Here is a 26,901-nt window from a genome sequence, read left to right as displayed (position 1 = left end):
TGGCCAATTTAGGGAAACTCGGAGATCTTTTGATCTTCTTACAGTCTATATAATGTAATGGGAAACAATAAACTGGTCCTTAGTAACACCATATGTGCTTGCAGTGCCATTTTAAGTACAGATCTAACACCGAAAACCCAGAATACCAAAAACCACATCTATGAAACTTTGTAGTACAGATTCTTGAAAGAAAACTAAACCAATCCAAATCACAGACATCTTAATCTAGCTGGTATTTCCACATCCTCGTGAACAGTCTTTGACTGTTGACCCACCAGTCTTTCGCAGCCAAAGAGGCATCACCAGCCAAGAACCATTTTCCAAAAAAACCATCAATAAGATAAAGCAAGCAAAACCGTACCACTTTAACCTACCTCTTTACTCCCTTAAATAAAAATACAATCCAAAATTCAACCACCTCCTCCATTCATTCCTTCTTCTGCCATTCCTCTATAGGCCTCTCTTAGTGCACTTTGCAGCCACCGATAAAACCACCCCCAGCAACCCAAACACAAAACAAAACCACCCAAGCGGTTCCCCACCAGCCATATTCCTAAACCAAAGCATAAACACCTCCAATCATTCACTTTGTCCCCTCCTGACTCGTCCTTTCTTTGCCTGGACCATCTTGAGTCACTCCGAAACCACGTGACCCACGCCAAATTAATCAGTACTTTTTCACCTCTCCGTTATCTGTAAACCTCCAACCATGGCTGATCAGGTAGACATAGAAAAGCTCAAAATCGAAGAAGAGAAGAAGGCCCAGGAACAGAAAATCACCCCTTGGGAGGTCGAGGGTGCCGTTGACGAAAACGGTCTTTCCAAAGGTATCGACTACAACAAGCTTTCTGCCCAGTTTGGTACCAAGATCATCACTGATGAAACACTTGAATCTTTTAAAAGAATCACTGGCCACGAGCCTCATCCTCTCTTGAAGAGAGGCGTGTTTTTCTCTGAGAGAGATTTGCACAAGATCTTGGACTTGTATGAACACGGAGAGCCTTTCTTCCTTTACACTGGTAGAGGTCCATCTTCGGACTCCATGCACTTGGGCCATATGGTTCCATTCATTTTCACCAAATGGTTGCAAGACGTGTTTGACGTGCCGCTTGTCATTGAAATGACCGATGACGAGAAGTTCTTGTTCAAGCAGAAATTGACTATCGAAGATGTCAAGGGTTTTGCTAAGAAGAACTGTAAGGACATTATTGCCGTGGGCTTCAAGCCAGAGAACACTTTCATTTTCTCTGATTTGGAGTTCATGAACCCTGCTTTCTACGAGAACATTGTCAGAACCTCTAGACAAATTACTACTTCTACCGCCAAGGCTGTTTTTGGTTTCCAGGACTCTGATTGTATCGGTAAGCTCCACTTTGCTTCTGTTCAAATTGCCACTGCTTTCCCTTCGTCCTTCCCTTCTGTTTTGAACTTGCCCCCAAAGACTCCATGTTTGATTCCTTGCGCTATTGACCAGGACCCTTACTTCAGAGTTTGCAGAGACGTTGCCGACAAGCTCAAGTACAGTAAGCCATCTTTGATCCACGCCAAGTTCTTCCCTGCATTGCAAGGTGCTTCTACGAAAATGTCTGCTTCTGACAGCACCACCTCTATCTTCATGGATGACACTCCTAAGCAGATCCAGAAGAAGATCAACAAATACGCTTTCTCCGGTGGTAGAGCCACTTTGGAGGAGCACAAGGAGCTTGGTGGTAATGTCGAAGTTGATGTTGCTTACCAGTACCTTTCTTTCTTCTTGGATGACGATGAGAAGTTGGCCCAGTTGGCTGACGGCTACAAGAAGGGTGAAATCATGTCTTCTGAGATGAAGAAGGAGTGTATTGCCGTTGTGCAAGAATACGTTGCCGCTTACCAGGAAAGAAGAGCCAAGGTTGACCAGGACGTTATCGACTCTTTCATGAAGCCACACACGCTTGTTCACAGCCAGGCCGAAAGAAAGGTGCCTGCCAAGGAGAGAGTCAAGAAGTCCAAGAAATAAGTATTACACATATAATATAGAAATACGATGCATTTATTTTATTTTGTGATTGTAGGTAGTTCGTTAGTTTTTGTAATATATACATGTGTAAGGGTGACGTTTGTCAAGCAGGAAGCAAAACGAAAGGCTAAAGCTCATCATAGCCAACTTTTGAATGCCTATGGCGGATCTGGAACGTGAATTCCAGAGAAAGAATGCCTATTTGGTATAGGCAGCTCTGTAGCCTTTCTGCCGGCCAATTGTGGCATAGCTCATGACTGGCTCTAAAGAACCAGCTAAAGAGTTATAGGTCTATCCTTAGAGTCAGTCCTCTCCAGTCCATTCAACGAGCCTTCTGGGTTACCCCAAACAGCCTCAAAAGGTTCAATTGAGGACCTCTTTAACCTTCTCCAACACAAACATCAACTTTTCAAAGTCCCCATCCTGCGTTTCCCTGCCAAACCATCTCGAGCCCATACTCAAAATCACGTTCCGTCTGTTCCCCAGCAGGTACACCACTTTGCCTATCTGTCCAGCCACCACCTGAAGCTTCAAGTTATGTGGATCTCCCACGAGCACTACCGGCTCAACGCCCAACGAGTCTTCACTGGTCAAAACCAGCGAATCTATAGCCTTCAGTGTAGAAAGTGGAAGGTCAAACGACGTATCCATAACCCCATCTATAAGGATATTAATCACGAGTTTATCTTCAAACAGCACTCTCTGGAACTCGAAATCAGCCCCGTCAGGCCCCTTGCACGAGATATCCTTAGGTTTATTATCCACCAGAGCCATGTTCTTTGGATGTAGATGCTTCTAAGCTTAAGTATATACTACTTCTGCAGGAAACCTGAGGTTTGACAGTTGACCTAGGGAATGGGGCTTTGGGTGAAAAACGTGAAAAAGTGCCAAAAAAAATGCATAAGTTGCATAAATTGACGGTGGCTTCAATCCCTATCCCGAATTCGGATCAACCGTCTTTTTTGTTTTACAGGCTGCTTTTGTAACAAGGCTGGAGCATGCGCTTCGTTCGGCTGCAAAAGTCACCGTTTTTCAATCAGCCTCTGATCGTCCACGGTGCATAAGCCATTGGTCGTCAAAAACAGACACCAATGCAGAAAAACACCTCCTTTTTGGAACTTTGTGGAATATATAAAGCCAGACAAATTCCCACTTTTTTTGGGCGGTGTTGACTAATTTTGACTAACCCTTGACATTCGGCGCCGTCTGACTAATCGGCTGATAATCGTCTCCAGCTTCCTGCCTCTGAAATATTTCTTCGCAGCCAACTCCAACTCGATTGATCCCCACAACGTTTCTTCTGTTTTGAACCTCATGTCGTTTACTGCTATTCCAGAGGCCATCGAGGCGTTCAAGAAGGGCGAGTTTCTCGTGGTGATGGACGACGAGACCCGAGAAAACGAAGGTGATCTTATCATCGCTGCTGAGTTCACCACCCAGGAAAAGATGGCTTTCCTTGTACGTCACTCGTCTGGCTACGTGTGTGCTCCGTTATCGACCAAGAGAGCTGACGAGCTTGATTTGCAGCCGATGTTGAAGGATAGAACTGACCGTCATGGCACGGCGTACACGGTTACTTGTGACTATGCTCATGGCACCACGACGGGTATTTCTGCTCACGACAGAGCCTTGACCGCTAGAGGGTTGGCTAGTACGGAGTCTAAGCCGGATGATTTCATTAGACCGGGCCATATGTTGCCTTTGAGGGCTGTGCCTGGTTTGCTTAATCAAAGAAGAGGCCATACTGAGGCTTCTGTTCACCTCTGTGAATTGGCTGGTTTGCAGCCGGCTGCTGTGATCTGTGAGCTTGTTAGAGACCAAGATGGACTTATGATGAGATTGGACGATTGCTTGGAGTTCTCCAAGAAACACGACATCAAGGTGATCACTATCGAGCAGCTTGTGAACCATATCAACGCACAGTAGACCCCCAGACAGTTGTAAATAGCATAAAAAAAAGTAATAAAGACGTTCAAGTTTCATGCCGTTAATCTATACTATACAATCTATTCATGCCAAACTCAACTGTGCCTTTCTCTTTCCACTGACCTCATCCTTGACAGACTTCACTTCGACCGTCACCTTATCAAACACTGCAATGGTTCTTCTCTTGCCATTGAAGTCCGTAAACGTCAACTCGTACTTGTCTTCGTTGTAATCAGCACTGTTCACGTCACCCAAGAACTCCAACTTGATCAAACCTTCAATACCAAACTTTGGTACGAGCACAACGATACCGTTGTTGAAACACTTGATCACATAACCTTCCTGGTCAGATTCGTTATTTCTCATCACTTGGCCGACGTAGTACTCAATACTCGATCTGCCGGCGAACTGGGCGTTTCTGTGCTTTTTGTTGATGTTCTTCACAATCAACTCCATCTTACCCTTGTCTCTGTGACTCAAATCCAAGTTCTCGTAACCAATGGCTCCCGCAAGTTGTCTGTGTGCAACAACGTCACAGTATCTTCTGATAGGAGACGTGAAATGTGTGTAGATATCAACAGCCAAACCATAATGCTTGAAGTCAGGGTAACCGTATGAACCTGATGAAAAGTATGCAGCAGCCATCATACAACGAGTGGACATGATACGTACAAGAGTGTTGAAGTATGGATCCTCGTCGTCAACACAACGGTCCAAAGAGTCAGCCAATGCCTTTGACGATTCCAAGGAAATATTCATACCATTCTTTCTCACTCTCAACATCTCATTAAGTTCCTCGAAGTTCGTGGCTGGGGGAGCAGCGTGTCGTCTCAACATGGCAGTCTGTGGGTATGCTTCGTAGATTTTGCGTGCCACGGAAATGTTGGCAAACAACATGAATTCTTCGACCAAGGAATTTGTCTCCAACAATTTCTTGATTTCAACTTCACCTGGATCAGATGTTTCACTGTCCATGTGGACCTTGACTTCTGGAGAAGCTAAGTTCAATGCACCAGCATCCAATCTCTTCTGTTTAAGCTTCTTTGAAAGTTTGAGTAAGATTCTCATGGATTGTGTAAGTTCATCTTGTTGCGATGGGTCGTCTATCTTGTTCTGTGCTCTTTCGTAAGAGAAGGCTTCTCTCGATTTGATGACCGACTTCATGAAGTTCACGTTGACGATGTTAGCGTTTTCGTCGACTTCCCAAATGACCGAGAAGGCAAACCTGTCAACGTATGGTTTAAGGGAACACAAGTTGGTACCCAAAAGCATTGGCAACATATCGATTCTCTTGTCGACCAAGTACACGGAAGTACCACGAGATGCACCCTCGTTATCCAAAGCAGTATTAGGCTTCACAAAGTGAGTAACATCAGCAATATGAACACCCACTTCGTAGTTACCGTTAGGAAGCTGCTTAGCGTGAAGAGCATCATCGATATCCACACATCCTGGAGGATCAATCGAACAAACGAGTTTGTCTCTCAAGTCAACTCTTTGTTTCAATTGGCTGTCGGTGTCCAACTTCTCAGGAACAACCCAGTTGTCACCTTCCTTGGGCAAACAGTCCAAGACCGCTTTGGAGAAAGGTCTGTATTCAACATCATGTTCCAAAAGCAAAGCCTCGGTTTCGGCCTGAACACTTTCGATCTCACCCAAGCTTCTAACGAAATGTCCCTGTGGGTACTTGGAGTCAGCAGGCCATGCATCAACAGTGACAACGATTCTTTGTCCTAGAAGGTCCTTTGCCTTTCTTGTCTTGATACGGATCTTAGGAAGGAGCTTGTCCATCAAGATAACGAAACAAGTCTTGGAGGAGTTACCAGTATCTTCTTCAACAGAAACCGAAGATGGAGCAATTTGGCCAACGTAGAATCTCCAGGATCTTCTGGTGATACCAACAACTCGGGCAGTTGGTTGTAACTTTTTCTCTTTAGCAGAGGTAGCCTTGACGGCCTCTTGCGCCAACACTCTGCGCTCCTTATCGGAAATAATGCTTTCTTTGTTTTCTTCTTCAGCATTATCGTTAGCACCAATGGCACTCTCCTCCACAATTGTAGAAGAAGGTTCCTTCCATTTATCCTTTGGAAGCAATTCGACAATCACAAGGTCACCGTTAAATGCTCTGTTAAGATTATGCGTACCCACAATCAACAAGGGTTTCTTGAAAGCCGGTGTACTCACAGACCCTTCTAGAATGTTGTATGTGGAGATGTTCATGACACCCTGGTACAAGGTACCGTTTCTGATACCTGCCATGGTTCTGGAGGTGGAGTAGTACTCAGGGAACGATACTTCGTCGGCATTCTTATCGAAAGACTCATTCTCAGTAGGAATCAAGTCCCGAAGCTCTTCTCCATCAGGCAAGCTTTCAATGTACTCAACAAGAGATCTAGCATCGGAACCCTCAGCAACAGCCTTCTCTCTGTTATCCTTATCGTTACACACGAACACAATATTAACAGGCGTGGTGCTATTTTTATTGTTCAAATGGTCGTGGTACCATTTAACGCATCGCCTGATAGCTCTATCGTTTCTATCGTTGATGGTCTCGTTCTTCTCTCTGCTCACGTAAGTGTCTTCCCTGAATTCGTTATGGAACACAACAAACCTTTTATCAGCAGCCTTCACAAGCGCTCTAAGACGCTGGTAGATAGGAAAAGATCTATTTTTCACCTCATCTAGCACAACCTGTGGAATAATCACATCGTAGAAACAGTCTGGGTGCTCCAAAAGATCGATCGCCTGTAAAACCACATTGGTATCAACAATGACATAATGACCAACGCCATCCTTCAACTTCAAGGGAGACTCAGATAAAATAAACTCAGGCAAGTTACCCTGGGCATCTGGTTTCACCAAGTCTGGACAGATTCTGCAAAGTCTGGAGTAGCAAGGAATATCGCTACGCAAATAATGCTCTCTGACGATCTTCGTACATCCTCCGTGTCTGGAGCGTACAAAAACCTTATGGGTTGCAGTAAGGCCCGAAGAGAGTCTTTTTTGCAGAAGCATGGGTGCTTTTGATGGTTATATATGAGAAGGTAAGCATTCTCATCGCATATAAGTGAATGAGTATAGTGTAGAGAAACCCGTGCACCACAGGTATTTTGCAGCCATTACCACTAACCTTGCCAAAGTGAAAAATTACCCTTACTAAAATACAGTCATAACTATGATCCTAAATTACACATGGGTGAAGCACCCAAAAGCCCATATTGCCGTCTAAACTTGCTCCTGAATCTGTCTTATCTGCATAGGCAGAAACTCGTGCACTGGAGTGCTACCAGTGTATGTCTGAGTAGGAGGGACAAAGTTTTCAGAAGTTTTTTGTTGCTTATAAGGGTCCTGGAACTCTTCGTCTGGTTCTTGAATAGGTACGGTGATTGCTCCATCGTATGGGTTTGCAGTCACTGGATTGGCTGGAGGAGCTTGATGAGCAGTGTGTGCACGAGGAGGCAGGTTCAATGTAGTAGCGTCAATGCCTGAGCTGGAGGAATGGCGTTTTGGAATAGGTTGGAAGGAGTTGTGGCCCACTTCGGTCATTGGAAGTTTGTGGTGATCGACAAACTGAGTGTTGAATTCTTCTGGGTGGTGCACTCTGTAGTGCTTGACAGCCGAAGGGAAGAGGTCAATGGCCCAGAAAACAAGCAAAAGACCGTACCAGAAGGAAATGGTCCATTCAAAGATAGCAGAAAGCGAATCTTGGCCATGTTTCATGTAGTAGCCAAAGAAAGCAGCGAAAACAACCGCAGCAGCTAGCCAGAAGAGCTTGAAAAAGAACGAAACCATGTACATGTTGGCCCAGCGGTGTTTACCAAAGATGACTTTTTCATGGTTAGGGTTCAAACGCAGAGGGAAGTTGCCAAAAATGAATGAATTGAGGAAGTTGAAAAAACAAGCCCAAAAGATGAAAAAAATGAACACTGCCACCATGGTGATGTGCACGTTATGGTAATCGACAGTATCGAAAATCGACACGAAAAGAATACCCAATTGGCCGATAAGAGCACAAATGATACTCACCACGGCAAACCACGGCTGTTTCTTGGAAACGTATGGCTGCAACTTTGTCATCTTCCGCAACACGAACTCCATCAACAAGGTCCCCACAAAGAAGATCAACTGGAACCCCGTGCACGAAATAAACAACGGCTGAAGGTTCGTCGCTCCAATGTCACTGATGTACACGGGATGCTGACGTTCGTCCATAAACGCATATATGGGGTGACCTTGAATGGACCATGCCAGCATCAAGGCGATGAGCATGCCCCACCATACCACCAATGCCACTAAGGGAATAAGGTAGTAATGGATTTTCTTAAACCTTAGCCAGCGGGGGGTCTGAGACAGAGACAGCGACAGCATTAGTAGGAATTGAATATATGGCAAAAAAAAGACGAAGATTGTGTGTAGTTGCAGCCAGAGCCTATTTATTGTTCTTTGCTGGGTAGCAACTCAAGTAGGGACGGCAGGACAACGGCTAGCAGATCCGCTGTGCGCTGACAGCATTCTAGCGCGAGGCTGAGCGGTGAGAGAAGGGGTGGTTTATTGGGAGAAGGAGACGTCGTAGGAAGAAATAAAGAGCATTTTTGGATTCAGCAGGGTCACTTTTGGCGGGAGTTTTCAATATAAAGATCCCATTTTGACGAGAAGGGCACTTTTTCACTGGCGTGTTTGTCCGTGTACTGCTGGTTCGCGATGGCTGTGTTCTTCGGAACAATCACGGATCAACCGGAGCCGAACCCACAAACAAACATCGAGAAGCGAATGCAATGACACTACAAGGCGCAGAAGGGGCCCAGGGCGCCAGCTATTTTTAAAATACACATTTTAACCGTTTTCATTTGGTATCTTGTCTTGTGAAGCCAACAGCAATGGTTGCGAAAAGCAGACCCGCAATTGTGGGGTTGGGGAAGACTCAGAAAAACGCATGGCGCCAAGAGCCACCTCCAGTTACGTCGTCATGTTTTGGAATGTGCTGAGCGAAGGCATCATTGTTGGAGATGGATAGTATTTACTATGTTTTGTGGAAACGGCTTTTGTATTTTTCGGATCTTTTAAAGGTTAAGTGCTTGGGATGGCTTGGTAGGTTACTTTCCTTGACCATGAAAAGTCTTCTATTTTTTCTTTACACAGTAATACTATACCAGACGTCCCTCACAGGCTGTATTGTAGAACCAGTCTCGAGACACAAACAGATCTACGCCACAATCGAGTACTCGAACAACGAATCTAAGCCACTTTGGGTGGGAAGTGTTTACTTAGGTTTTGGTGGGATAGTGGAGGGTTCAAGGGGAGTGGAACTGGTGGGAGCTCAGAACCAGAGTAGATGGTCCAGGTAGTGGTACAAGATTGAGATATGGTGCAAAACCGAAAAGTAGCAATTTGGAGGCGGTAGAGGGAGAAGAAGTGGTTAGGGAAGTGGATAAAGTTTGGGAAAGTAATTGGTGGAATTGGAAATGGTAGTTGCTTTGCTTTGCCTTGCTAGTGGTATCGTTGTGCAGAGATGGGATTGTAGGGACCTAGATGGTGTTGTAGAACGGCAGTAGCAGTGGTTTAATCCTGGTGCAGCATGAACATGTAAGGTCCACGGCATCATCTATCCATTGCATGTGTTTTGAATGTAGAGCAATGGGCCTAGGGTATGAGATATATAAGCGTTTGAGCGTTTAAAAGTGATAGTTTTTAGTATGAGTCCTTCCTTTGTACCAGCTGTGACCTTTATGAGCTTTACAACGTCCTCTGTCTACATTCGATTGCACTTCTTTTATCTACATCCATATACCAGCCATTGCTTATCAGTATCTCTCAACTAAACAACCACCATTTCTTTACCTCCATCAATGCTTCACAAACAGCCCTTCCGTCTGCTTCCCATTTTTTGCGGGATTTAACTTTAACTCTCTGGCACCGTCCAAAAGGCTATCACAGGCCAGACGTTTCGCCGCATCTTCCGAGAGATTTAAAGAATACCCGTTACACAAAAGTAAACACATAGTAAACGTCAACACGGCAAGAAACAAGGGTTTCCATTGAACGAAAATCAACTAAACCATAGATTCCAGGTTTAAACCTATCTTCAACACAGCCATTCACGGAATAAATCGTCCTTTTCTCAAGCCCCAGGACGTTGCCCAGAAACTGTCAAAACCCTGCGTCTACGTCCCTTCTTTTCTTCAACTTCAACTTCTTCTTCTAATGCCCCCTCCTCCTTCATCTGTCAAACCCTAACCCAGAAAAACCATCACTGGTTCCCAACCGTTGTCCATTCGGCGGTCCAGTCTACCCTACCGTTTTCGACTCTGACCGCGGACTCTGACCGTCCCAGGCCCTTCCTGTCTGACAAATCAACCACCACCATCCCAAACGGGCCATCTGTGCTTTGTCTTACCTAAATAAACCAAAAATCCCAAACCTCCTTCTTTCAATCCCATTTGTTTATATATCTGGTATTTCTCCTAGACCCTGGCGTTTCGCAGCCATTCGCTTATATATCACCACTTTCCGTGCGAAACCTGGGGCTCCCTAAACCTTCCAAACATGGTCTTCACCTTCTCGTTAGACAAGTATACCAACAAGTATGTGCCTCGAAGCCAGGTCCATCACCTTCCTGGACCTCTTCGGCGTGTCTTGGGTGGATATCCAGCTTCAGCTACTCATGACTACTTTATATGGTTGGAGATCCTAGTGGCATCCTTCTGTGGTATAGCCCTTTTGGCTGGAGTGTTTCAGAACCATACTGTTTTCACCAAACACGATGCCAACAACGTCATAGCGCTGTATGCTGCTACAGCTATTCTTTGTTTTAATGCTTCTCAGGTGCCGTTGGCGCAACCGAGGAATATATTCATGGGCCATTTCTTGTCTTCGGTTATTGGCATTTGCATCCAGAAACTCTTTTTCCTTTCTTCAGGAGGCCGTGACAACTCGTGGGCCTCGGCTGCCCTTAGTGTGGCTGTTCTGTCGGTAGCAATGTCTATCTGCAATTGCGTTCACCCTCCTGCTGGTGCCCTGGCCATGCTTCCTCTGATTGATCAACATGTGAGGAATATGAGCTGGTGGTACTTGCCAGTGCAGCTTGTGTCGCTGGTGTTGATTATTCCTGTTGCTTGTATATTTGGAAACATCTTTAGAAGGTACCCTGTTTACTGGTGGACGCCTTCTGAGTGTGGACGCTTCTGGGAGAAAGAGTCCGAGAAGCCTGCGGAGACTGAACAGACAGAAAGCACTAAGGAGGTTGTTGAGACATCCCTGGAATCCCCAGAAGGCGCTGCTGCTTATTCGCCTGAACGTGGTCCAGATACCACTTTGGCGCCAGTTGCATCTCACTCCAGCTCTGCTAGTCGCTGGTCTCATCATCCTTTGGGACACACAGAGTCAAGAAGAACAATAGACGAAGGATCTCATAGCATTGTTCGTATTCCAGGGCTTCGAAAGATAGAGATCACAGCAAGCGAGATCTTGGTACCTGCTGAATTGGATCTCGATGATATCCTGTTTGACTGGCTTAGGTCCATGAGAATGGAGCTCCGTCAGTTTGAGCCTCACCACCTCAGCGCCGTTTAGAGGTGCTTCATAATTAGAAACGACTACGACCAAGGCACGGATGGCCTGCTGTGAAGCTACTCACAAGAAACTTAATAAACATAAGAGCATTAATAAACACTAGGGCGTATGGAGCTCAAAGAGGAACAAGCCGCAAAGCCGTTGGATGTTTCCCAGGCAAACGACCACAGTGGACCACAAAAGCATATGCACCAGCAAGCGATCATTACAACTCCCGAAAGGGTCACCATGCTCGATCTCTTAGACCGAGATACAGCAATTGTCGAGTGTCTCCCTTTTGATTAGAAGCAATGCAGCACTTGGCAAAACGGATATAACTTCACTTTTGGTGGCAGCAACTCTTGAGCTGTGAAACGAGCATATGGTAATGAGGGACTCAAAAAGGAGTATAGTCATGCTTGCTGGCGAGGCAAAGAGCCATCTTGAACGACATTTCTTTCTTATGTACCTTGTCTTTGGCTAAAGACAAAGATTCTTCTACCGAAAGGAATAAATTTTGTTGAAGAACAGACACTGTGGCCCCTTTACCATGCACAAGGTATTCTCTCATCAACCGACCTCGTAAGCATGCTGAGCGGCTAAATATCGAATCAGGTGTTGATCTACATCATATCACAGAGTGGAGGAGCCATTACATTCTACATTTTATTGTTTTATTTTTGGACTTGCCATTTATTAGGGGTCTCTCTTGGAGCGATGCAAAGTAACATTTGGGAAACCCAAAACCGAAATTAAAGTGTACGACGAAGAATGTGAATACCACGGCCGAAGCCTAGCGAGCGTAGGCTATTATTTGGAAAGCATTTAGCAGTCCACAGCCTTCAAGAGGAAAATCTCAATGGCAGAGCACTGGTCGCCAATGGAGGCATCGTACAAGTTGTAGAAGTCACCAGAAAGACACTTGTAGAAAGTGGTCTGGTCACCCAAAGCCAACTTGAAGCCACCCTCCTTGGTGTCAGCCTCAGTCTCGCCCAAACCAGCAACCTCGGCTGGAACGAAAGACCAACCAGCAGCGTAGATAGTGCCAGCCTGAGGTGGAGGACCGTCGAATTGGAATTGTCTGTTAGCGACAATGGCACCAACTCTTCCGTGGGAGTCTCTCAACTCACCGTCCTCAATCAGAATGAGCAAGGAGTCGTCAGCAACGCAAGTCTCCTCAAAGTAGTGTTCAGTAGAGCCAGAGTCTGGAGAGCCAGTGGCCTGGATCTGACCGTCAGAGATCTGGTTGATCACAGAGTGAGTTGGGACAACAGACTCGGCAGCAACAGATTGCTGTTGAACCTGGCCATCACCGATCTGGTTAGCGACAGTGGCGGTCTGAGGACCAGTGGTTTGTTGCTGGATCTGGCCGTCACCAATCTGGTTAACGACAGAAGCAGTGTTTGGAGCAGTAGTCTGCTGCTGGATCTGGCCGTCACCGATTTGGTTGACAACATCAGCAGTCTTGGATTGCTGCTGAATTTGGCCATCACCGATCTGGTTAACAACGTCAGCAGTAGTAGCAGTCTGCTGTTGTTGCTGTTGGATCTGACCGTCACCGATCTGGTTAACGACGTCAGCGGTCTTTGCAGTTTGTTGTTGGATTTGACCGTCGCCGATCTGGTTCACGACATCGGCAGTAGTGGCAGCGGTCTGTTGCTGAATTTGGCCATCGCCAATTTGGTTAACAACATCGGCAGTGGTGGCACTTTGTTGTTGGATCTGGCCATCGCCAATTTGGTTGACAACGTCAGCAGTAGTGGCAGCGGTCTGCTGCTGGATCTGACCATCGCCAATCTGGTTCACAAGGTCGTCTCTCTTATCAAGAGAAATACCCTCAGACACAGAAGCCGAGACGGTTCTGATCGAAAGAGCATAAGAACCAGTAATAGAAGTAATGGCCGAGGCAGACTCGTTCAAAGTACCAGTTGGAGTCAAGGTGCTCCAAGTGTTTGAAACGGCAGCAGGGGCAGCTGAGACAGCGGCGAAGATGGCCACAATTGCAGAGTACTTCATTTTTGGATATCTACAAAAAGGGAAAAGAAGGCAGCGAGTGGCCTCTCCTTTATACCCTGGACTATACCCAGTTTGCTATTTTTGGAGAAGTAAGGCGGCGCAGGTGCAATTACAAAGAGGCCAATTAACAGAGAAGCCCACCAAAGCATGCCTACTGACGACATGCAGCCGGGAGCCTGAGCCGGAAGCAAGTAGCCATAAAAGACGCTTGTGTCTTTTCGCACCCAAACAACCAAAAAAGCCCATATCAGGAGCAGTAATGACTTGCATGGCGCACGCAGGGATCTAAAATGGAGGGTAATTTTTTGAGCTACTTTCACGTAAGCAGAGGCACAGGAGGGTGCTATTAATGGAACAGCCCCCAAAGTATCAATTGAGGAGGTGGTTTTTTGCTGATTTCTTTTGTTCTTTTTTTCGCTCGGGTTTGTCAAGGTACCCCCACAGCCAAACTAACCGTTTGGCAGTTTATGCCCAGCTTTTTCCTCCAGCAACCGTGCATTGGCGGTGCAAGAGACTGACACATTCCGGCCTAAATTTATGTCGCTTCCGCACGTCAAGTGAGCATGACTAGCGAATTTTGTCATTTCGCAGCCGAAGCCACAGATGGCTGTAAGGGAGGCAGTGTGGGTGCTGGTAAGGTAAACAGCAAAAAAAAAAAATAGGCAGAGACGAATTGAGGTGAAATCCATAGCCAAAGCCCATGTTTCAAGTATGTATGTGTTATTGACAAAGTGCTGGATGGATGCTGGTGGCCAGCCATATTCATTGAATAAGTTGGTCAATTGTATTTTTTTTTTTTGTTTGGGTTCTTTTTCATACATCCATTTCCTCCACCTGGGTTACCGCCTCTTGGCTTGGGCTTTCTTTTTGGCGGGCGCTTGTTGCTGCGTGCCTTCAGTAGCAAGTGGGCTTCTCGGACCCTGGAGGTTCACCTTTACCGCCGGATCCGAAACCCACTTCAATAAGGATATGAAAACAGAAAATGTCTTGAATTTTATGTCACCTTCCTCCAGCTGACAAGATGTAAATACACTTTCCCCTGAAACCGTTATGCTGAGAAGCCTCGCTTGGAAGGTTTTTATTTTGTTCTTTACCCATCGTAGTAAAACCGCCATTTTTGATGCGCAGTTGTTTTAGTACGGGTGCATCGCCCCTAGGACCGTCTACGTTTCCGAGGGCGAAAACTACCGGGCTCCCGGGTTTTTGATCTTTGCAATGTCTCGAGGCTGTTTGTGTGGTGGCCCGTTTGGGTATAGAAGTTGCTGGGAGGTGATACTTAAGATACTCAAGGAGAAATTGGTTGAATACTACGAGTACATCTTACGTTAACAGTCTGTCTACTACAACACGTTCCGACGATAAATCCGAACGATCCCGATAATGGCAAGTCCCGAAACGAAAAGATAACTACGTTCCATGTTGGTTGGTTTCATTAATCAACTTGCGACGTCACAAAAGCCTACTTTGCTAAGGCACAAACGGACCCTGACTGATACCGCTTGTTTTGCATTCCCTTCCTTATTTGTCTCACTCCCTCCCACTTTCTTTTCCCTGGATCCTTCGAAGAGCTATAATAAGAGCACTTGCACCTTCTTTGTGGCGCCCGAAATGTCGTGAACGTACAGTGATGCTTAACCTTGTGTTTGGGGCAAACTTCATGCTGCTAGTCATCAGCCCAGAAAACACATGTACGAATTGTGTTCACATCTGAACGTTGCTTTTCCAGGGCATGTACCATGTTTATGAACTGAAATCATGAGATTTGTTCATCAACCCCAAAGACGTCATTTTGCTTCGAGAGAACTCCTTTTCCAAGAGTTTCAGTAGATGCTTTGCTTTCTTGTGTTGGTCAATGGCAAGTTTTTTTTTCTATTTGCTTGTGGTGAATTTGGTAGAGGGGTGTTTACTAGCGCCTGGACAGGTCCCACTCTGAACGGAAGTCCGCTTTTAGTCGTTGGGCCCAATATATTTGTCTTAACTACACCTATTTCACTTTTTAATGTTGATAATGATGTCTAGAAAGGAATGTGGGCATTTATAGGCGAGTGAAACGAGTTGAATGTCAAATTTGGGGCAAATCTGGAAGTAATTTGGCTTTAAATCGCCATTTCCGGTCGAATTTGGGCATTTCATGATAGCCACTATATTACCAAAGTTGAATTCTTAACATTGAATTAGCCAAATTTTAAATTATTTGAGGTTTTCCCAAAAGCTTTGTTATATCTTACCGTTTATCAAAGCATGTAAGCTTCGTTCCTCATGGCCCAATGGTCAAGGCGTCTGGCTACGATAAGTAACCACTTCTGTTGGAACCAGAAGATTCCAGGTTCGACTCCTGGTGGGGAAGCTTCTTTTTTGCATTCACTTTCTTTTTACACTTCTCCCACTAAATGACCACAAACACTCATTCTTGCTTCAAAGGACGTATTCTTTTCGCTTTTATGCCTTTTAAATAGGTACCTTGGCATTTCTTTTGGCCAAACCTTTTTTCGCAACTTGACGTGAGTATGCGTTTTCGCAGCCATTTTGACACTTTTCTTTGGAAATATAAATCAAATTGGCGAACCATCAAAATCAATAGAAATATTTTACCATCTTAAAAACATAAAACATATAAATAAATATTCAAAATAAGTTAATAATATAAGCGAGCCGAAAGAAAATGGGGAAAGGAGGTACATAGGCTGGCGATGGTTCAAAGGACGAGAAACCTCATTATCCTTTTCAGGGCCGAAAATGCCCAGGAAAAGGAAAGTTGATAAATCGGTTTAGTCCAATTGCAACATTACTGGCGGTGTTTCATTGCAGTTAAGCTTCTGGGACGATATCATTGACTTCCCTAAGCCACTGGAACAAACAGTTCCCTTTTCCAGCCACTTTCCACCTTCACTATAAGATCTCATCCAAATAGTCAGCAATGGCGCCAAAGTTATACTTCTTCCTGTGTTCTCCCCGAACCATTGCTGCCTGGCCCTTCTTGGACGAAATATCAAGCACTTCCACCACAAATAAACAGTCATGGATACCGCCAGGCTGCATTAGACTTTTAAAGTTATGGAGCCCACACTCCTCAGCAAACTGTTCCTGACTAGCACGGAAGTACTCTCTTTCGCCATAAATATAAAGTACCGAGCCGTTGCCGTTGAAAGCAGGCACCTCAGCCCAGTGCTCCTTATAGTTGGTATCGTTAAACTCCACAAACAGAGCCACCTCGTCCTTTTCCAGACCCTTAATATACAACTGGCCCTTTTTATTAATTCTCAACGCAATAAACTCCCCTTATGGTTCATCCCAGGGAACGGCACAGCAGCACATGTAGGCAGAGTCCATGGAGCGAGAAGAATCAAGTGCCGTGGAGCCGCTACCAGGCTAAAGTCCCAGTCAAACTGAGTATACAGCGAAAAATGGGCCTCTGCTTCTTCTGGATACGCAGCATACCGAGCCACCGCCATAGCCAAATTACTACCACAAGAATCGCCCATGACAATTACCTCATAGCCCTGGTTCACTAATTCCCTGTATGCCTCTACTGCCTCAAAGAGCTGCGTAGGGTAGTACTTCCCATACGTCGTGAGCTGGTAATCCAAACGGCTATAGCCAAATTATCCCTTTTCCCAGCATCCACCGCCCACCACACTCCCATCATTCCTATCATCTGTGCGGGTGCCAATGGAAACAGGTACCCACCGCCATGAAGATAGAGGATGGCCTTTTCGCACCCTCTGGGCATGCCACCCACAAAAGGTGTTTTCCAGAGCCACTGGCTCACCAAAGCGAGGCATATCCTTAGCAGCACCACGTCCACGTTGTTTCTTAAACATGGCGTTCATTGGGTAAGGCATGAGTTTTGCATCTGTGGCCAGCGCCGTAGTCGCCAACGTCGCCAACACCGCCACAAGCACATTCTTATAAAGCGTATCGAACTCAGGATCGGTCTTCTGGTACACGGTTCCGGTGGTATAGTACTGGGTGATGGCCTTGACTGCTACCCAGGGCACCAGTACCACGCCTAAGGTGAGACGCGGCGAGGGCACTGTCAAACGAGAAGCTAACGAAGGCATAGTGAAATCTACAGTTTCTACATCCAGCAGGTGCCCCCATATATATATAGGTAGACGTCGAGGAGGGATATTTTTGGCGGGGCACATGGATTACTGGATTCTGCTTAGTGCTGGTACTGTCGCACGCGACAATGGTTGCAAATCGGCGTGACTGGAGAGACTCCATGAACTGGCAGAGGCTTTGGCGAGATACGTGAATGGGGATGTGTTTTGGTTTGTGTTTCGGAGTCGCCAGTATAATCCTGAATGGGTTGTCCATTTTCAATGGATTGTCCTTTCTGGAGACTATTATGTAGCTAGGGCACTGGGCCATTTCGCGACCAATTGTTCTCCGCTTCGGCTCCAGCCTTGGTGGTACCGAGATCGTATATTGTGGGGACCATCCCAGACTTTCTACCGCTGTACAATAGCCTGCACTGGTAACGAAGGTAGGGAAAGATGGGGTTCGTTTGTGTAACCTGGGCTGGTTTAAACGCCGAGTGGAGGTGATGGAGGGAGGTTGGAGGGAAGCTAGTCCAAATAATATTTCCTCATGGCTGCGAAATTCACAAGACAAGTATACCTGAAACGAGTGGCTTCACCGTTACCGGTTACATGGTTGGCTTCAGTTGACTACGGCTAATATGTAACCGGATTGGGCGGACGGTTGATGGTTGACTGGTGCTGTGCCACTGCCCTCGTAAGGCTCCCACTTGAGTCTCGCCTATAGTTGCAGTGCAGAATGAGACATTGGTGGACGATGGCTGCAAAATTAACTTCGTACTGGCTCTTTGTCTGGTGAAGGGTTTGTCATCCCAGGCGTTTGTCTGGACACGGCGTTCTGCCGTGATCGCCGTACCCTTAGATGATGCTTTAGGCTCTTTTGTCCCCACACAGCCTCTTCACTCTTCCTGGCAAACCTCATCTAGAAACTTGCCCACTAAGCCAAATGTAAACTTGCTTCTATGCGCTCCAGCCATGATAGCCTCATCATTCCCCAAGTTCCTTGCCTCGGCTGCAAACATGGCGTCGTGGACACCACCTGGATACATATGTACAGAAATATGCCTAGCATTCCTTGCACAGAATTCCTCCTGGCCTTTACGTAGAAGCTCTCTTTCTCCATACGTCAATAGACAACCGCCTTCACCGTTGAACGCTGGAACCTTCGCCCAGTGATCAGCATAGTTAGTCTTTTGAAAATTCACAAATGGCCATACATCCTCTTTCTTTTCCTTGCCAATGTACCAAAGACCCATATCGGCTTTTTTAGGGCTGGAGTCGCCTGAATGGTCTACACCTGGAGTAGGCTCTGGCGCTGTGTATGGCAGAATCCATGGTGAAATAAGCACCAAATGGCGTGGAGCCGCTACCACGCTAAAGTTCCACGCAAACTTAGGGTACTGGGAAAAGTGGGCTTTGGCTTCTTCTGGGTAAGCAAAGAACCGGGCCACCGCTAAGGCCAAGTTGGCGCCAGCTGAATCGCCAAGAACCACAACCTCGTAGCCTTGACTGACCAACTCCCTATACGCTTCCACTGCTTCAAATATCTGGGTTGGGTATGTGTCTCCATAAGCAGTAGGCAGGTAGTCGAGAATGGCCAATGCCAAGGAGTCTCTATTTTCCGGTTTAATAGCATAGTTAACGGCTATAATACCCTCCAACTGACCAATCAGTAAAGGCAAGGCATACCCACCGCCATGAAGATAAAGCACCGCCTTCTTTGCTCCCTCAGGCTTCAGAACCCATACTAGTGTATCTTTACCAGCAACAGGGTCGCCAAAACCACGCAATTGGGCAAACTTCCTCCCACCAAGCTTCCCAAATAAGGGAGTCATGGGGAATGGAAATATCTGGAAATCCGTAGCTTCAAGGTAATCGCCCAAGTGGCTCATCAAGGTAAGTCTGATATTCGCAGCCAAAGATGTAGCAAACTCTGGGTCACTCTTGGAGTAGGCAGTGCCTGTTGTATAGAATTGGAAAACCACTTTAAGAAGCGGCCATGTTAAGGTGAGAAGGCCAAGAACGAAACTTTTTGAGATCATTGGAAGTAATTGAAGTAAAGTGTAGGTGAAAAACTGGAGTATATATGGTTATAGCTGGTTCGTCAAGGTGGGGAAAAAAAGTGGAGCTTCGCGAGCCGCTCTAGGAGATATGGGAGATAGCGGTGGGGGAAAGAAGGATGGCATTTATATATGAATGGAAATCAAGTTTGGTGGTTTTGGGCGTTTAGGCGAAATACTAAATTAGGTTTAGGAAAAGGGAGGTTCAGGCAAAAACATGTACACATAAATTTCTACAAAGTTATGTGGTGACATGCAAATGCTTCTTCATGCGACGAAGCTCATGTAAAGCCATACAACCTGCTGCAACGTGAGAAAGTGTCATGTCCAATACGACTAAGAAGATGTTCCTTGAGTTGTTATTAGAAGAGGTAATCGTGCTTTCAGAGACTTGTTTGAGGCTTTGATGTTGACGGATACATCTGTGCATAGACGCAAGTAGACCTCGTCTAGCTCAGCGGTAAGATAATTATCACGCAGTTGTTCGAATCACAAAGATTTGCAACTTTGAAGGGGTTGGTTGTTTTGACGAAGCTGCCTCATGGTACATGTTTGTACTGCAACATAAATTTTACTATTTAAGAAGGCAATATCTTCATAGAATACTTGGCCCTTAAAGTTTCATTATGGAGAAATATCGATACGAAACATTTTACGTGTTTGAAGAGTTTGTCAGCGAATTCTTTAGCCTCTCAAAGGTGGCTTCACTGGCATTGAAGGCTCTTCTGAAAGACTCTTCGAAGTATTGTTCCCACAATACCAGATTGTACCACTACGAAGACAAAGTTTTGGCAATCACAGAATTCAGAGTTAAATTCGAAGATGATGCAAGAGAACTTGAGGTGATATCTTCAAAAGATGAAAAGTTTAATGATGTGATAAAACCAGGCAAAGAGGAACGTATCGTGGAATGCAAAATTGTAAAACCTAGGAACTTGACTCGCTTCAATGAAGAGAAGAGTTTTCATGACAATGATCCTTTTGCATGTATGGTGACGAATATTGGGAAAAAAATCTATGCATTCGAAGATACTAATCTTAGTTTGACAGATACATTAAGTATCGTCTCAAAACCCATGTTGAAGGGGTTGGGTAAGGATGAAGAAGGCTTTATCACATTAAAATCTAGCTTTAATACCATTCATTGGTTTATTCAAGATTTAAACCATCCCACCCTCTATCCCGGGATGAATATTTCAGAAGCTCTCCTGATTCAAGTTCTATGCCAAATGATCGATCCTAAGAATCTGGCACCAATGGCTATTGCTTCTGTGACGATACAATTATTGGAGCTTACAACCTATATTGAAGGTTTTTACGAAGGTATGGACTCCCTCCCTGAGGCCACCAAAACACTTGTTGTCAGAACTTTGCTGAAGAACAAATGCAATGTACGTCTTGAACATAAACGCATCTTTAGAGAGACCAAGTTAGATATCCCAGAAGCTTTGTACAACTGCAAACTTCCTGAGGTTGAGCCTACGTCATTTTCTCAAAGTATGACGCGTACGTACGCATTCAAAGTGCTCGTGGAAGTTGAAGACTTGGAAGCATCCACTTCTAGGGTCTTTGACATTGTTCTGGATGTGAACATTGCGAGGACGGATCACGAAGAATTGAGAAGTTTGGTCCAGCAAAAACACTCAGATACTTCAGTGAAGAGTCTGGGTTGGGCTAATCGAATCTATTTGGATGTCCATGACCGCTCTCTGCTCGATCTATCAAGTATTGCTGATGCTGTTTATGATGTACTGGATAGCTGTGGAGCAGTCGTTGAAAAGCAACAAACTAGCCTTGTTGAAGGAGATGAAAACTTACTTTCAATAACTTCTCTCCTGCTTTCGAGCGCTGACGAGTGTAACCTCCACCCTAGCAAGGGCTTCTACGACGTTATCAGAAGGACTCATTCCACAAAATCAGAGCTGATTAGGTTGTATTACAGGTGGTTTATTGTCAAGGATGATTCTGATCCAGGTTTCAATTATGTGTGGGTGATGCCGGTAATATGGATTGGATATAAGTTAACTCCATCATTTATACCATTAACTCTCTGGCATATTCTGAACCAAATTCAGAACGGGGATGAGATTATGGAGGACTGGGCTAAAGTGTTCGTCTGTGGTACTTCATTTAGGTCTTTCAAACCATTGAAAGTACAGGCGCTTGTTTTACCTTACTTACATCCATCGCTTCCCAAAGCAGGGGCCATCGTAACTCAAGGAATGAAGGTGTCGGATTTCTTGATGATAAAGCTCACATTACCTTTCTTCAGAGATCCAAAAAGCGTTTCGGACGTCTTAGTAAAGAGAAGCTATTTGAAGTTCGAGAATTATAGGGACACCGGCGAAGTTGTTGAACACGAAGCCCCAGCTAATAACAATACAGAATACAGAACCATAAAATGGGCGGATTTTAAACTCTCCGAGACTGGAGATGAGTGGTTCCTGGATCTTCCAGCAGATGTTTACGACTACAAAATTCCCAAAATAGATCCCACATTCTATGGCAATTACCGAAGCAGAGATGTCACCTTAAGTATCGGTCTTGATGTTAAGATTGAATCTAGCTACTACCCCATGAGTTTTGAAATCCCTATTCAAGTTTGCGGTGAAGGTATCAATCTCAACAGCTGCAATATTACTCCTCCATCATATGCCGCTCGAGTAAAGCTGGAATGGTTAGATTATGGCCGCTGCGAACAAATGCTGGGGGACGAGCCATATATGACTATTAAAGACTGCGGTCCATTTTGGGAAAGTGTTTCCAAAGGCAAAAACCCAACAGAAAGCTGTATCAATTGAATAGAGACCGGTTTTGCCAGGTACAACTTTGTTCGATATTGCAGTATAGGAATATGATGATTTAGTAACCAAAGATAACCATTGAACACTCGGCAAGTTATGTAGTTGCTCCCTTCACTAATTGGTTTCCGAACATTCTCTGTTCTATTATTTAGGACCACTTTTCAAAACATGCCTCTTGGGGCGTTGATGTGGGGGATACAGAAAGTGGTGTTTCGTGAGCCGCTCTAGGAGATATGGGAGATAACAAGTGAAACACCGAACGGGACAAGCAAGAACCCGAAATTCGTTCGGAAAAATGACTTGAAATGAGCTAATTTCAACTAGACATCTGTAGGTCAAAATAAGGTTAAACGGTTGGGGTAATGCTTGTGAGGAGATGGAACCGATTGGGCGAAGCGCATTTCACGTACTGGTAAAACCTCTAAGAGTATCAACTTTACGATTACAATGATCATATTCACTTTCTCTACCTCATTGCCAGCGATTCTACAATTCTTATTAGTTCCTCCACTATCTGTTTTTCTGGATTCCCAAACAGATATGTATATTCTAAAGTAGCCTGCCCTCCAGACTTTGTGCTATCAAAGGAACTCCTCAAGGAACTCTGCTGATAACTTAAATGAAAACTTCGAACGGTGTTTTCCTGTGACCATAGTTCTTTGTCCACGCAGCGACCTAAACTCACTAGGCTCAATGTAAAACATAGAGTCGTGAACAGCTCCAGGCTGCATGTGTGCGTAGAAGTTCAGCTTACCGTTACGCTTGATGAAATCCTCTTGAGCCACACGGAAGATTTCACGTTCACCATAAAGGAAGATTACACTTCCTTCGCCATTGAAGGCAGGAACCTTAGACCAGTGTTTCTGGTAGCTTGTGTTGAAGAAATCCACAAATGGAGCCACATCGTTAGGGCTGGCCTTACCGAGATAATCTATACCCATATCAGGTTCTGGCGAGCCAAGATCACCTTCGTAGTCCACGCCAGGGTACTTTTCTGGCTTCGTGTATGGTTCAATCCATGGCGCCACAAGCAAAAGGTGTTTTGGCGCTGGGAGTGGCAGGAAGTCCCAGTCAAACTGCTTATAACGAGAGAACTGGGCGCGTGCCTCCTCTGGGTAAGCGGCAAACCTAGATAAGGCAAGAGCCAAGTTGGCGCCGGCGGAGTCACCGATCAACAGAACCTCGTAGCCCTGTTTGGTAAGTTCTCTGTACGCCGAAACGGCCTCAAATATCTGAGTAGGGTAGCGATGGTCATAGCAAGTAAGCAGGTAATCCAAGTTGGCAATGGCCAAGTTCTGACGTTTCTCAGGCTCCACAGCGTACCATAACGCCATGATACCCACAAACTGAGACTTTGTCATTGGCACACAATATCCACCGCCGTGAAAGAAAAGAAGAGCGTGTTTGGCTCCCTCTGGCTTCACCACCCACGTCAAACGCTTATCCTTTGGCGTGATCTGTTTACCGAAACTAGGCATGCCCTGACCACCAGCCAGACGGGCATAGCTCTTATAGTATGGGTTCATTGGGTGGGTAACGATCCAAGGATCCTTTCGAGTGATACCCTTGGCGATATGAGACAAGACTGCAATATCGATATTTTTCCATAAAGAGTTACCAAACTCTCTTGGTTCAGCCTGGAGCGCCGTGCCAGTAGTATAATACTGAATAATGATCTTGATAATCACCCATGGCGCCGTAAGCACCCTAAGAAGAAACTTCACCGAGAGCATTTCTTTTAGTTAAAAAAGGTCGAAATACAACGGGGGCTTCCCCCGTATTTATACTTCTGATCTGCTCAATGGGTAAAAAATATAATCTCCGAATCTGGGGCTCGGATAATTCTTGAATAGTGGGGTACTCGAGGTGCGCAAAAAAAAAGAAAACGCTTGTGCTATTTTATGCCGCCTGTCTTGACACATAACGGCGGGCTGCCTAAGCGAGTGCAGAAGGAGTGGATAAGGTTGATTTTGTGGTTTCCAGTTGGCATTTCGATACTGGGGCCCCTTTTTTTGAATGTTAACGCCAGGGGTGATTTTTTTTGGATTGGCGGATTTTCTCCAGGAATGCATTGTGACGTGTAGGTCCATTGTGCTGCAAAATGGGACTTTCGTATCTTGTGGTTGCTGGAGAGGAATTCACGTTCAGTTGGAAAGTGGTCCAGCTTAGGGGGTTGGTCTTGGAGGAAAGGCTTAGCTGCCTCGAGGAGGTGGAATTGCATTGTGTGTTTTGTTTGTGGGAGGTGGTACCACATGGAATTAGCCAAGTTGGGCTGGATAGTGGGGGCCAGTTGTCCGATTTTTCCGTCTGCTCCACTTCACAGAGGGTGTTCACGGATTTTAGATTTTTTTTGGCCTGAAACGCTTAGCGGTGATTTAGTGGCCGGAACGGGTCCACGTCTATTCCATAGTTAACCAGTTATCTGAACAATGGAGGCGTTTTGACGGAATCAAAGCAGTAGCAGCTTGCAACCACATTACATGCTTACGAGGGAAAACGTCCATAACGGTGCTGCTTCTGCCGTTGTCATACCAACCAGTGGCTTCCACACCTTCCCTAGTACTCTATTGCCAGTTTTGTTTTATACTATATGCTTACAACCTGAAGTCAGAACCCGTTTGTGGACCCTTGTTCTTCTTTAACTGTCCCAGTGCGTCTCTCATCTGTCCCTTCTTGTCAATCACAGTGACGTTCTTAGCCTTGGCCAAATCGCCCAATGCGTCACCCACCTTTTGACGTTTCTTGTCGCCTCCATCTGGGTTCTGCTTTTGTCTTTGTTCTCTGGCCTCATTGACCTCCTTCATGTGCTTAGACTTGGCTCTCTTCTTAGATCTTCTCAACCTCTGCTTCTCTTCAGTGCTAAGTTCATCCTTGGAGTATGACAATCCGCTCTTCAACTGCACCTCCTTCATGCCACGAGCACCATTGGCTTGTGGCTTGTCATCGCCAATCTTGTATACTTCTTGTGGGGCAAGGGTGGTTTCTTCAGAAACATGCAATGGTTGGGCATCTTCCATATTGATCGAAGCTGCTCCGTCAGTGACCTTAATGTCGATGCTCTTGAACTCGTGGGGCTTAGGAATGTAGTGGGCCAGGCACAACGAGTCGAGCTTGTAATTAAGACTTGTGAAAAGATCAGTGATTTCGTCGTGTGCTTGTTGGACTTCCTCAGTGATTTTCTGCTCGGGATCAACGCCGTGGTACTCGTCTTCGTAGATTTCGGCCAATGACTTACTGCTCTTCTCCTCAGAGACCTCAGTTTTTTGCCGTTGAGAGAATCTCGAAACATCTGTGATTAGTCTCTTTGGAAGATCGTCGAACTCGTCGTTTCTGACTCTTCTCTTGATAAGATCTTCAATGCTTTCGGTGACTTCGTCTGTGATGACTGGAACAGGCTTTGACGTACGGTCAAACTCAAGCGAAGGAGCCTCCTCATCATCAAGAAGAGAATCGGTAGGTCTGTCACGAGAACGAACCTCACCCTTCATTGTCCATTTCTTCTCAGCCACAAGCTCAGCTTCTAGGTTAGCGATTTCTGCTCGAAGTTTGTCCTGTTGTTTTTCATATGAAGATTGGTTTTTCTGCTGAGGCTTCTCGTCCTCTTCGTCCGGGAAGAGATCTAGCATGGCACCATCGACTGCCTGTTCGTACTCGTTATCCTCCAACTCGCTGACCCCCTCTTCTTCCTCTGGAGCACCTTTGGTGACCTGCTTCTTCTTTGAACGTTTTTGGCCTGGCTTATCGAAAAAGCCGTCGTAGTAGTCCATCTCTTCTTCGCTATCATCTTCACCTTCACTCAAATCACCAAAGTAATCTATCTGTTCTTCGTCCTCAGGCTCATCTTCGAGCTCCACGATCTGCTTGTTGAAGTCATCAATATCAAAAAACTCGTCATTAAGGCCGAAAGCGTCTTTTTCGATCTGCTCAGGCTCCTCATCGGAAGCGACCTTGGTTTCAGAGTCAGAAAGACCACCAAACTCTTCGTCGTCCTCATTTTCAGAAGCATCCACGGCATTCTCGGCATCTTCTTCGCCTTCAGTTTCCTCCTCTTCATCCTCCTCTTCCTCTTCATTAGCATTCTCTTCGAGCTCCTCATCAAGCTCTCCCTCGAGCTCCTCCTCCTCTTCATCTCCCTCGTCATCTTCCAGACCTTCGGGCTCCAGGCCCACGCCAAAACGCTCCTTAAGCTCTGGAAGCTTCTCAAACAAAAGAGCCTCGCCAACACCCCCAAGAATCATCTTGGCTTGTCCGTAAACCTGAGTAGCATCTAGGCCATCCACGTAAAGCTCATCTAGCACAGAATGGTCCTTGGCGATCGGATCCAAAAGCGTCTTCGTCACGCTATTAAGTTTATCTACAGCATCTGAGTCCTTGGCAATCCCGAAAATCGCCAGAGGATTCTCTGAAAGCTGCTTTAGTAAGTCCATGCTGGGGATAAGTCTAATAGTTGTAGTTGGAAAAAAGTGATGAGCATCGCAGCAGTGCAGGAGCCCCACAGAGAGGCCTCC

The 26,901-nt window shown here is 45.6% G+C and overlaps 12 protein-coding genes across 12 annotated transcripts; 4 read left to right on the top strand and 8 right to left on the bottom strand. All coding sequences in view use genetic code 12, as the record gives it.

Annotated features, from left to right (window-relative positions):
* Positions 1–709: 709 nt before the first annotated feature.
* Positions 710–1,996, top strand: WRS1 (tryptophan--tRNA ligase; the record flags this gene model as incomplete). Its single annotated transcript, XM_025488241.1, has 1 exon — positions 710–1,996. The coding sequence occupies one exon, from the start codon at positions 710–712 to the stop codon at positions 1,994–1,996; it is 1,287 nt and encodes a 428-aa protein (XP_025342903.1).
* Positions 1,997–2,359: 363 nt separating this feature from the next.
* CXQ85_004627 (uncharacterized protein) lies at positions 2,360–2,770 on the bottom strand (the record flags this gene model as incomplete). The annotated part of the gene is made up of 1 exon (XM_025488240.1): positions 2,360–2,770. One exon carries the CDS (start codon positions 2,768–2,770, stop codon positions 2,360–2,362), a length of 411 nt encoding a protein of 136 aa, XP_025342902.1.
* Positions 2,771–3,310: 540 nt separating this feature from the next.
* RIB3 (3,4-dihydroxy-2-butanone-4-phosphate synthase) lies at positions 3,311–3,922 on the top strand (the record flags this gene model as incomplete). Its single annotated transcript, XM_025488239.1, has 1 exon — positions 3,311–3,922. The coding sequence occupies one exon, from the start codon at positions 3,311–3,313 to the stop codon at positions 3,920–3,922; it is 612 nt and encodes a 203-aa protein (XP_025342901.1).
* An 84-nt stretch (positions 3,923–4,006) lies between these two features.
* CXQ85_004625 (exosome catalytic subunit) lies at positions 4,007–6,937 on the bottom strand (the record flags this gene model as incomplete). Its single annotated transcript, XM_025488238.1, has 1 exon — positions 4,007–6,937. One exon carries the CDS (start codon positions 6,935–6,937, stop codon positions 4,007–4,009), a length of 2,931 nt encoding a protein of 976 aa, XP_025342900.1.
* Positions 6,938–7,147: 210 nt separating this feature from the next.
* On the bottom strand, positions 7,148–8,134 carry CXQ85_004624 (uncharacterized protein; the record flags this gene model as incomplete). Its single annotated transcript, XM_025488237.1, has 1 exon — positions 7,148–8,134. The coding sequence occupies one exon, from the start codon at positions 8,132–8,134 to the stop codon at positions 7,148–7,150; it is 987 nt and encodes a 328-aa protein (XP_025342899.1).
* Positions 8,135–10,465: 2,331 nt separating this feature from the next.
* Positions 10,466–11,491, top strand: CXQ85_004623 (uncharacterized protein; the record flags this gene model as incomplete). The annotated part of the gene is made up of 1 exon (XM_025488236.1): positions 10,466–11,491. The coding sequence occupies one exon, from the start codon at positions 10,466–10,468 to the stop codon at positions 11,489–11,491; it is 1,026 nt and encodes a 341-aa protein (XP_025342898.1).
* Positions 11,492–12,295: 804 nt separating this feature from the next.
* Positions 12,296–13,486, bottom strand: CXQ85_004622 (uncharacterized protein; the record flags this gene model as incomplete). The annotated part of the gene is made up of 1 exon (XM_025488235.1): positions 12,296–13,486. The coding sequence occupies one exon, from the start codon at positions 13,484–13,486 to the stop codon at positions 12,296–12,298; it is 1,191 nt and encodes a 396-aa protein (XP_025342897.1).
* A 2,889-nt stretch (positions 13,487–16,375) lies between these two features.
* On the bottom strand, positions 16,376–17,547 carry CXQ85_004621 (uncharacterized protein; the record flags this gene model as incomplete). Its single annotated transcript, XM_025488234.1, has 3 exons — positions 16,376–16,745; positions 16,787–17,061; positions 17,248–17,547. 3 exons carry the CDS (start codon positions 17,545–17,547, stop codon positions 16,376–16,378), a joined length of 945 nt encoding a protein of 314 aa, XP_025342896.1.
* Positions 17,548–18,428: 881 nt separating this feature from the next.
* Positions 18,429–19,571, bottom strand: CXQ85_004620 (uncharacterized protein; the record flags this gene model as incomplete). The annotated part of the gene is made up of 1 exon (XM_025488233.1): positions 18,429–19,571. One exon carries the CDS (start codon positions 19,569–19,571, stop codon positions 18,429–18,431), a length of 1,143 nt encoding a protein of 380 aa, XP_025342895.1.
* Positions 19,572–20,215: 644 nt separating this feature from the next.
* On the top strand, positions 20,216–22,390 carry CXQ85_004619 (uncharacterized protein; the record flags this gene model as incomplete). Its single annotated transcript, XM_025488232.1, has 1 exon — positions 20,216–22,390. One exon carries the CDS (start codon positions 20,216–20,218, stop codon positions 22,388–22,390), a length of 2,175 nt encoding a protein of 724 aa, XP_025342894.1.
* Positions 22,391–22,974: 584 nt separating this feature from the next.
* On the bottom strand, positions 22,975–24,126 carry CXQ85_004618 (uncharacterized protein; the record flags this gene model as incomplete). Its single annotated transcript, XM_025488231.1, has 1 exon — positions 22,975–24,126. The coding sequence occupies one exon, from the start codon at positions 24,124–24,126 to the stop codon at positions 22,975–22,977; it is 1,152 nt and encodes a 383-aa protein (XP_025342893.1).
* An 861-nt stretch (positions 24,127–24,987) lies between these two features.
* Positions 24,988–26,820, bottom strand: MPP10 (rRNA-processing protein; the record flags this gene model as incomplete). Its single annotated transcript, XM_025488230.1, has 1 exon — positions 24,988–26,820. The coding sequence occupies one exon, from the start codon at positions 26,818–26,820 to the stop codon at positions 24,988–24,990; it is 1,833 nt and encodes a 610-aa protein (XP_025342892.1).
* Between the last annotated feature and the right edge of the window lie 81 nt (positions 26,821–26,901).

This window comes from Candidozyma haemuli (assembly GCF_002926055.2).
Source record: "Candidozyma haemuli strain B11899 chromosome Unknown H_2014730914, whole genome shotgun sequence".
Lineage (NCBI taxonomy): Eukaryota > Fungi > Ascomycota > Pichiomycetes > Serinales > Metschnikowiaceae > Candidozyma > Candidozyma haemuli.
Note: the sequence above shows the minus strand (reverse complement) of the source record. Positions and strands in the feature narration are given on the sequence as shown.